We start from the raw sequence: 10,545 nt of genomic DNA on the forward strand, positions 1-10,545 counted from the left end.
TTCACGTTCGCGTTCATACAGAACCTTCTAAACAGGTTCGCGAATCGCGTTCACACGAACCTGAACCTTTCAGAGCTTCACACCATCCCTAATATCTAGTAGGGATTGTGTCAGGGGTGGGCAACATACGGCCCGCGGGCCGGATCCGGCCCGCGAAGGGATTTTGTCCGGCCCGCGGACAGTTTTTCGTCTTACATGATAATGTGGCCCGCCGGCCCCAGTCTTCCGAGATTCCCTACTACTTGCTCACATACATTATAGTGATTGTATGTTTTTATACATATGTATGTACACTGTACAGCGAGCGAGGGTGGAGCTTACGCGTAAGTTCGTCGAAGCGAGAAGACTTGCATTATCGGCATTTACGATGTACTGAACCCTAATGTCATTTGTGGTAATAATTGTGTTTGTCGACGACAATGGTCATATACACCAGGCAGATATTTCTTATTTTTGATTCCGTAACCGCCGATTTGTAGCACGGCGCACACTTCTAGGCTTTTGTAAGACACCGATTATGCCAGGTGTCGCCAACTGAAAACGGGTCGCGGGCCAATTTCAAATTTCAAGGCCGCGGCCCGCATGAATTCAATATCGAGATAGACAGGCCGCACAGTTTAACAACCACGCTATCTCGTCACCTACTTAACCCTAATGCATTGATATCTTGGTAAATTTGGGGTACCGGGCTTATTGAACGCCTTGAAATCTTAATGAAAGATTGCACCGTGTGTTGATTGATCAGAGAGAAGCAGACATGGTGGTACCTGTATGACAGGGGTGGCCAACCTGTGGCCGTAGAAGCAAATTTGTGCGGCCGTGGAGGCGTGGACACGTAATTCAATTAGTAGGTGTTGGCGGCCGTCGACGTATAATTTGAATTTACGAATTGACTCCCGATTTCTTAAAAGATTATAATTATTCGTGAAAGTTTCTTCGCCCAGCGCGCGATTCAATGCGACTTTATTTTAATATAGTTGCGCACTTTGCAATCAGAGCCCCACAGTACAGTTGCGCCACATATAGAAATACCAACTCGGAATCGTGTTTACTTCACTATATCGACAATCCTGACGGGAGGTCAAGACATACAAACAAAGTGACAGCAGACAGCATGCAACAAAGTGACTAATAATAATTGACCTGCCCTGACCGACCCTCCACCTACTCTACCGGTGAGTCTGATCACATGGGATGAAAAATAATATGTAGAACTACTAATTTCAATGACGAAATTCATGAATAAATCTGAAAAAAATTTTGCGCTTGTCGCGACTATGAACAGCCTACATTATTTAATAGATTAGTACGGAGGTCGCCGGAAATGGACAATGGACATAGACACTTTAACAGAGTATTTGGCGTCCTGCTATTTCATTACGACTATTCCCTGGAATGCGGCCGTAGGCTACATGAGTAGTCGAAATGCGGCCGTGACTGGCAAAAAGATTGGCCACCCCTGCTGTATGACAGTGCTGTTCTCAAATCGACATTGTCTTCGTCATTATTGGCGAGAAATGGCTTTGAAGTTGCATCGCTGTCGTTAAAATACATTCATTAAATACGATTTATTCCTTGAATACGTGGATAAATGGGCGAATATTGTATCGATTCAGCAATCCGGCCCGCCAAGTACTTAATTTTCCTATATCCGGCCCGCCGACTTGGAGAAGTTGCCCGCCCCTGGATTGTGTGAACGTGGGGTTCGCGTTCTGTGTGTGAACCTCACAAATTTAAAGGTTCACGTCCACAAACGAACCTTGATAGGTTCTGCCATAGTGTCCTATATGGTGTCGACACAAGCAAATCGCACGGTTCAATGAAATTGTATCACGTCACAGTTTCCATTTGGCTACAGGCAATTTGACGGTGATTTTTGACCGACTTGCCGATCATTAAATTTGATGAATCGGGCATCAATCGAAAGCTGACGCTGTACTGCTTGCGAAAATATAAATTTTATTCCACTCATGGCCCTGGAACCCCCACAATCTGCCCCAAATTATTCATTGTCGAGTAGATTGGCAGTGTGACGCAACAATGATGTCTGGCGAAACGAGAGACTAGCTCAAGAGCAAGGATGCGGCCGAGCGGCGAGAGTGGGATCAGCTGACGTCGCGGCAATAGCAATGTGCAAACGCGCCACAGAGAAACGCTGCGCTGTTGATACTTTTTCTATGCGTTTCGGTACAAGCGAGCACACACCAGCCTTTTCTTGACTTGTTAGGGTAGAACTGGGTCCACGGAATGTATTAGGGCCCTACCAATTTTCGCGCAATATCCTTCAGCTGATAGAGATATGTAGGCTACGTCTAAGTAGTCTACATTGGATATGTCAGATTATTATGATATCGATTGCCTTAGCCCGCTTGCTGCGTAGGGCTCCAGAGATGCGTGGCGCTGTTGATACTTTTTCTATGCGCTTCGCTAAAAGCGAGCACACACCAGCCTTTCCTTGACTTGTAATGGTAGAACTGGGTCCACAGAATGTATTTGGTCCCTACCAATTTTCGCGCAATCCTTCAGCTGTTAGAGATATTTCTAGTAAGAAAAATATACTTTCAAGTAATAAGATTCACTCAAGACAGCAAATTTAGATAATGTAAATATATCATATTGTAGTAATACAACTACAGTGTTGAGTTTTCACTCTAGTCCCCATAAGCACCACGTCGGTGACCTTGCCAAATTCCGAGAAGGCGAAAAAGTGCAAACTCTGTTGGGCCGAATGGACAATGGACATTCAGTTATTCACAGATGCGAAAAAAATACTGCAAATCCGTTTTACGTAAGTTACATTAGGAATATATATACAGGCTACAGAATGAATATAATTCACATATCTGTGATACCACTGTATTACTTTTGACGCAAAAGGTCCCCGGCATTCAAAAAAACTATTTGGTGATTGAAAAATGCTAAACCAAATTCCAACGTCAACGTTTATAGTGATATCAGATATATTCCAGTGAAAAACAAAGGTATGAATTTGGTGGTAACATTTTGGAATCATTTGGCAGGTATGGCCCGCAAGCTTTCTAGTAACGGATTGAATCCGGACAGCGATACCAGTTTAATTCGACACTCCTGCTGTTAAACGTTATTCAACAATCAACATTTTACCTGCTGCATTCGCGGACCAAGTCCTACCCATACGGATCAAATAAAAGCTTGTAATGTGTGCTCATCAGAGATGAGCGGATTTGAAATTTCTATGTCCTAATCCTATCCAAATCCGAACCTTCAAATCCAAATCCAAATCCTAATCCATAACTTTTTCATATTCAAGTCCATATCCAATCCTAATCCGATTCCAACTGGAAATTCAGAAAAAATACTAATTTATGCAATGGAGGGATTCGAAAATTTTCTTTCACAACCAACGATTCACTTGATTCAAGATAACTTAGTAACCATAAGTACATTAATAACTGATTTGAATAAAGTTTGTCGCCATTCGCCACACGACATTTCAATCTCCCAGAAAATCGGTAAATCCAATCCAAATCCTAATTCGTTCAGAAAAAAATGTCTAATCCAAATCCAATCCAAATCCGACAAAATTTCACAAATCCTGTTTTTTCTAAACCTAATCCTAATCCATGCTCATCTCTGGTGCTCATGCTCAATGCTCCTTGCTCACACTTAACCATAAAAGCGACTGTAGAAAGTATCGACACCCGCCATCAACAGCGCGACGTGTCTCTGGAGCCCTACGCAACAAGCGGGCTAAGGCAATCGATATCATAATAATCTGACATATCCAATGTAGACTACTTAGACGTAGCCTACATATCTTTATCAGCTGAAGGATATTGCGCGAAAATTGGTAGGGCCCTAATACATTCTGTGGACCCAGTTCTACCCTAACAAGTCAAGAAAAGGCTGGTGTGTGCTCGCTTGTACCGAAACGCATAGAAAAAGTATCAACAGCGCAGCGTTTCTCTGTGGCGCGTTTGCATATCGCTATTGCCGCGACGTCAGCTGATCCCACTCTCGCCGCTCGGCCGCATCTTTGCTCTTAAGCTAGTCTCTCGTTTCGCCAGACAGCATTGTTGCGTCACACTGCCAATCTACTCGACAATGAATAATTGTGGGCTGATTGTGGGGGTTCCAGGGCCGCGAGCGGAATAAAATTTATATTTTCGTAATCAGTGCAGAGTCAGCTTTCGATTGATATCCGATTCATCAAATTTAATGCTCGGCAAGCCGGTCAAAAATCACCGTCAAATTGCCTGTAGCCAAATGGAAACTGTGACGTGATACAATTTCATTGAACCGTGCGATTTGCTTGTGTCGACACCATATAGGACACTATGCTATGATTATATCATTTGATTGCCCCAGTTGAAACATTTGGCGACGTTTGAGACGTCAACATGTACTTCAACATTGCGGCTCGAGTCGTCGCTACCGTTTACAATAATATAGGCTATCACTTCACTGAAATGTAGAGTTGGACTTGGAATTAGCGATATGACGTCACGTGACGTCATGAGGTTCACGTTCACACAGAACCTTTCAAAAAGGTTCGCGTTCACACGAACCTGAACCTTTCAGGAGGTTCACACGATCCCTAATATCTAGCTATCTGGGATATTGTTTGTCGCTTACGTACAGCATGAGCATAGGCTGTTGTTAATTTGATGTAATGTAATGCTATATTTGTAACAAGGCGCAGCATCTACATAGCTTTGAAAGTCTACGCGCGCTAGGCCAACAATGTGGTATAACTATCGTTGTGGTTCATAAGCACCAGATTGGCCAGATATTGAGTCGGTTTTGCTATGTGTGTAGCCTCATGGGAACTGTGGCAATTTGTATGAGAGCGACCCACGGAAATTGCTGTCTGTTGATCTATTAAACCGGAGCAATGTATAGCAAAATAGAAATCACAAAAAGTAAAAAAAAGACTCGCTACAGACCAAATTAAGAACAAAAACTTTACTCACAAGAAGTATTTCATTTGAACCTGCCTTGACTAATTTCAGGGCTAACTGCTCTGTTTCAAGTCCTTTACGGCAGTCGCTACTGGTATTTGTGTAAGCTGTGGTATAAAGCATGACGACATAATTCATAATTTCAAACGGAGTTGCTAAAAACGGGACTATTGCTCCTCAGTTATGTTCGGCAAGAGGCGATTCTCAGATAGTATGGACTCGCGTCGCCTCCTTTTAACATTCAGCTGCTGCATTCTTTGTGGGGGAAGTTGAAAGTGGGATTCTGAATTTTCGGAGTCGTCAGACGATGGCGATGTGACAGGATCCTGGAAATCTCCCCGGTTACTATTGATAATCGCCAGCGATCCTCTCCGATTTACTCGAGCACTACTGGGGCCATCCCGACTCAGTTTGCCTAGGGGAAGCGAGCTTCGCCTATTCATTCGGGCAGTTCTATTATCGGTATCAGTGAGCTTTCCAGCTGTGGGCAATGAATTCGATCTTTCTTTACTGATCGCTTTATTTTCCTTCTGGACACGTCTCTTTGAATCCCCGTCACTATCTGCAGGCGAGTCGAACCGTTTCCCAGACTTTGAATCCGAGTCGGTGTCCGGCGACATGACGAATGACTCGTCTACTTTCTTCTCGCTGAAGAAGAATTTTTTTAGTGAACTCGACGACAGTCCTATCGCTTCTGAGCGGCGACGTGATTTGTATGATGGATGTGACAACTGCGAAGATGTAGGCATGCTGCTTCTGCGTGGTACGATTTGCTCTAAATGACGAAGCATGAGTGGTTTCTATCGTGTTGTAACATGAGACATGCAGATACTTACGATTTTCGTCTTGAAAGTGATTATCATCACCACTAACGGCGCCATCTTCGTTTGGGTCTTCAGCCGGTGCTATTCCTAGCGCTTCTTCGTATGTTTGCCGCAAGGGTTTTGCGGCGTGACGATAGGAATGAGAATGTTGTACCGAAAAGGCGTCCCACAGTATCGGAACGATGGATTTCCAACTAGCTGACTTAGGCCTCTGTGTTTTTCGTTCACCTGCACCAGCAGTATTGGAATAGCTATGCCGTACCGGTGCAAGCACGTTCGATGCTGATCTTCGAGGTCCGGCCGATTTCGAACGAGAAAGGGTACGTTTATTTTCTTTAACAGGAATGGGAGAATTGAATCTCTGTGTGGTTTCTGTCGTTTCTCCCCATCGACTTTTAACTAATCTTCGGAACTGGTGCGTGTTCATATCCGAATTCGGTGCGTGTACTCGAGCGGAGGCGAGAGAATTACGAATTATGGTAGTGCAAACTGGCGACGATTTGGGTCTGCGTTGAGCCTAAACATGATGAAGCCGGCGGTTAATATTTTGTTTAATCTCCTGCGATTTCATTCCGATGCGTACCAAAATTTTTGACTCGCTGGCATTTTGCTCCGGAACGGTTTCCGGCTGTTCGATTGTTGTGGATCTTGTCAGTCGGCTGATTAGTTCCTGGCTTCCACACATGGTGGCGTAATCGATCACAGTCCTCCGACTTCTGTCCCTCTAAATTTAGAATATGGCAAGATTTGCTATGTTACAGTTATCGCCTACAGAGAAATCCAAGTATATCGACTTCTTAAGCCCATGACATCTCACACGAATGAAATCGTCTGCTGGAGCCTACTGTTTGAACCCTGAAACAGTTCACCTAGGGTTGCAGAACAAATTGCATCGGGTTTTAAGACAAACCTGCCTAACAACATGTCTTAAACCAGTGATTGGTTAAGTTAAGTGTGGCCGCGACCCAAAAGTTTCCTTCGGTTTTGGGTGAGTCGCAGTTGGTTGGATTTCGAAAAGTTGTGATCGAAATATGTGGTCTTGGACAAATAAAAAACTATAAAATACATGTTTTTATCAAGGGCCCTGCTATAATGTGTTATGCGTTGTAATTAAATGGATTTTCATTTTAACAAACAACTGTAAATTCAACGTGTATATGTGACATCGACTTGTCGTGATGCAAATCAACTCTGGACGTGCTTCTCGTGTCACCTGGAAGACAAATATTGATTCAACAAATGTTAATCGGTTTTGCCTTATCGCATTGCGTAAGTACGGTAGCGTCCTTTACTTGATCGGGTGTGATTTATGATGTGGATTGTGGATGTTATCTCGTCAAGAATGCAGATTGGCATTGATCTTGTCTGAACCGGCTGCTTGCGTCTAATATATCAATGTCATAATGACATGGAAATATACATATATTAGATTCAATTCGCTCAGGTTCTGCACTCCTAACAAAACTATAAATTGAACTTCGAAGTATAGTAATCCATCTCGTATCGGAAAAAAGTTAATTTCGAGGACATTATTACGTTTTATGCGACATGACAAATGGATGGTAGGCCTAGTCAGTGTGTGAACGTGAAATTGGTCGAATTAAAAATATGATTGATATATTCTCAATTGCTAACATAGTGACAATTTTAGGATAATGACGTCACACTGGAAATATGACATCCGGTACGCTATCTTACTTACTATACCTGGCGTTATATATTTTACAGCTGTGCGTGCGCGGTCCGCTAGATCCTATATGCACTCTATCGCTATTAGTCGTGTAAAAATATATCAATATTCCGTTGAACACACATTCTTTCGATCAACTCGGACTATGTAATTATATAATTACCTGATTAAGGTCACAGTCTTTAGATTTCAACAAAAGTTCTGTCAATCGTTTTTTTCCAAATATTAACGAGTACATGAGGGAGTTTCTTTTGTTCGAATCGCACAAAGACGCGTTCGCCCCGACCTGATGTATGAAAGTAAACGGAATTACGTTTCAGCTAATTAAATATTGGAAACTCAAACTCAACCCTTCTATCTGTAACAATACGTTAAATTCAATACGATATAGCGTTAAAATCGACGGAATATCGTTAAATAACTCATCGAAACTGAGGTACCTGTAAATGCGATCTGTTTGGAATGATGGGTTTGTCTGTTTGATGGTCCACATTGGTATTGGTATACACAAATGATCATAATTCAGGCCAAACTTAACTACCAAGTTTAAATAACGTATACAATATCGTTCGAATAAACGCCTATTACGCAGTATCGCAATTACAGGTGAACCTTGAATCGTACCTTCATCGAATCATTAATAATAGCAAACGAGAAACTTCCACAAATAAAAAATTACATTAATAATACCAGTCCTGCATATTACTACATCGCTTATGATCGGGTACTACGTAAAGTACATGTCCTGGCCGTTACTTAAAGTAAGTAAGTTTGGCTTGTTTAACTAACGATTCCGAGTCTCCGTGCCATTTTATTGGCTATGTAAGACGGGCGGGCTTGGAAGTTTTGTTTTTGCTTACCGACTAGTAAGTCAAAATTGAATTGTGATGGAATCTCATTGCGAACATATTTCGTGCTCTCTGAAGTTTGTCCGCATGCGGAACTTCCGTATGTGGAATGGACAATTGGACATTGGTGACTATAAGCCTGGTGACCTCTAAATGTCGATGTGTATTATGCTGCAACACACATAGGGATTAGCATATCCACTATGCTAGATATATTGATGCCCCGTTCCGGGTCCACCCGTAAATTGTAGGCTTACCATATGTCCTCTTTTAGGAGGATTTGTCCACTTATCTCAAAAGTGAATCATCCTCGGAGGACGCCCAAAAATACCCAAATGTCCTCGTTTTTTAGCATTTCGAGTTGGTTGCTCATATACTACCAATAACACGTTTACACGTGGTATTTATTTTTTCAAAAAACACTGTAGCCACGAAGCAAGCTGGAATATGGTGTCCAACAAATTGCCCTACCATCACCACCTTCGTGATTGTTATTGCAAACATTGTTCGACGTTCTCTGTAACATCTGGGCCTTTTCACATGTTAGGATCTGACGCATAGACCTATTAGTTGGATCATTTTCGAGCATCTTGTATTAAAGTTTCAATGATATTTCGTGTAAACAATTTAACAAACTCGTTGAAAATGATCATTCCATGTTGGCAAAAGTCAAGGAAATGGCGAAGTATTCATGGGCATTGGGCATGAATCTGAAATTTAATGTAATTTGTTGTTTAGTAACGTTTGCTTTCCTTTGTTTCTGTAACGTTTGCCTGTAGCTACATAGGTAAGGTAAAGCATCATAAATTCAAACGTAACAACTCTACTTTCGATTTAGTTGCCGCGAAAAAAATGTCCTCTTTTTAGATGCTGAGAATATCGTAAGCCTGCTGAACTTTAAACTGCAAATTTGGTCGTTTGTTTTAAACACAAGAACGGATGATCACACCTCTCCCAACTACGATTCGAAGTATGAAATTGATACAATCGATTTTTCATATCCGTCGCAAATCAGATAATGTACGACTTCTTTTATTGTCGTCTATATTCGTTACGGAGAGCACACGTCAATCATATCTGACTGAGTATATTACGAATGAAATGCCAGCCTATTGTGTATCCAACCCGCTGTCAGTCAACGTATGGAAAACGATACCTGAAGTAGCATTGTAGCTATTCCGACCGACCAATCTTCGTCATTCTCCATACAACACATCATTAGCGCTGTTCTTCCGTAGGCGTCTTGCGCGTCTACGTCCGCGCCGTTTTCTACTAAATACCGAATTTCCGATGCCATCTTGTTCCAAATGGCGAAGTGCAATGGAAGAGCTAATCTGTGCCCTGTCTTCTCCAGATGTCGCATTCTCGTTCTTCTAGAAGCCACATTCATGGTCGCGGATTTATAGGCCTATGACAGCTGGGCTATAAAAATACCATTACCTGTCTCTAAAAGCAACTGGTAAATATGTGGATATAGTATATATGTTTTTTCTAACCGGTGGGCACATTATGCACTGGTTATTTATACAACTCCTTACACAGTGTACTGTACTCTCTACATATTGTACAGTACAGTGTATCCTTAGTATCGTGGAGTTTACTTATACGCCCTTCAAAGCAATTGTTGAGTGCTTGAGTCTCGAGTGCTCCTAACTTCACGTTGTCTTTGGTTCTCTCATTTGGCAGCGTAGAAACGACCAAATTACCCCTCAGATACATCTTTATATTACTTCCGACACCGCATCAATCTGTTAGATCCGCTGTTATAAGGACACATTGACTGCGTCCGTATCTATCCGATAATGTACAAGCCGGTTTACGAAGCAAACTGCTTTAGCACGACTACGAAGTACACAGCTGGCAATGACTTTCCAGATCAATCAACCTATACTGTATCTATCTGTATGCTTGAGGAATATGACACAATGAGTTACCCGCCTCATCGTGATAATGAACAATAGCACAGAAAAGTCACTCCCTTGCTGCTGTTATTCTTTTCCGCTCCCTAGATCTATTATGGTGCCGCGCGCGACTCCCGGTGGATAACTTACAACGTAAATATATCAAAGCCCCCACAGGTCAATTACGTAAACATAACCAAGTCAGGAAGTACTTCTAACTATAGTGGACGTCTGGAAGTCTAGATATGAGCCGTGTTGACTTATCTATCGCGTGTGAGCCAAATATTGATTCAAGTTTGCTTATGGAATAAAGCCTCAATAGACATCTGTATCCTGAATGAG

General features: G+C 42.2%; 1 protein-coding gene and 1 long non-coding RNA gene across 3 annotated transcripts in view; both read right to left on the minus strand.

Annotated features, from left to right (window-relative positions):
• The window catches only part of LOC145441931 (uncharacterized), a 110,028-nt gene extending 106,847 nt beyond the window's left edge, over positions 1-3,181 (minus strand). Inside the window, exon 1 of the long non-coding RNA XR_013915917.1 lies at positions 2,580-3,181. This is a non-coding gene — a long non-coding RNA (uncharacterized LOC145441931). The remainder of the gene's footprint in view (positions 1-2,579) is intronic.
• A 1,872-nt stretch (positions 3,182-5,053) lies between these two features.
• On the minus strand, positions 5,054-10,409 carry LOC145441919 (uncharacterized). Of its 2 annotated transcripts, none has more exons than XM_080319874.1 (5): positions 9,459-10,409; positions 7,618-7,740; positions 6,348-6,488; positions 5,777-6,281; positions 5,054-5,715 (listed from the first exon to the last, which is right to left on the minus strand). In XM_080319874.1, the coding sequence occupies exons 1-5, from the start codon at positions 9,690-9,692 to the stop codon at positions 5,108-5,110; spliced, it is 1,611 nt and encodes a 536-aa protein (XP_080176000.1). In that variant the 5' UTR covers positions 9,693-10,409; the 3' UTR covers positions 5,054-5,107. The 2 variants fall into 2 exon arrangements, with proteins under 2 accessions (XP_080176000.1, XP_080176001.1); XM_080319875.1 differs by having other exon boundaries at positions 5,431-5,588.
• Between the last annotated feature and the right edge of the window lie 136 nt (positions 10,410-10,545).

Source organism: Botryllus schlosseri, chromosome 6, assembly GCF_051294905.1.
Source record: "Botryllus schlosseri isolate E-star chromosome 6, Bs_hap1, whole genome shotgun sequence".
In the NCBI taxonomy this organism is placed as follows: Eukaryota; Metazoa; Chordata; class Ascidiacea; order Stolidobranchia; family Styelidae; genus Botryllus; species Botryllus schlosseri.

Bases quoted from the DNA above. Each gene is read 5' to 3' on its own strand.
- LOC145441919 (XM_080319874.1), bottom strand. From the start codon at position 9,692: ATGAATGTGGCTTCTAGAAGAACGAGAATGCGACATCTGGAGAAGACA. The intron at 6,489-7,617 runs GTAATTATATAA...TTCTAAATTTAG, and splicing joins AAGACTGTGACCTTAATCAG to AGGGACAGAAGTCGGAGGAC. The intron at 6,282-6,347 runs GTACGCATCGGA...CATCATGTTTAG, and splicing joins CCAGCGAGTCAAAAATTTTG to GCTCAACGCAGACCCAAATC.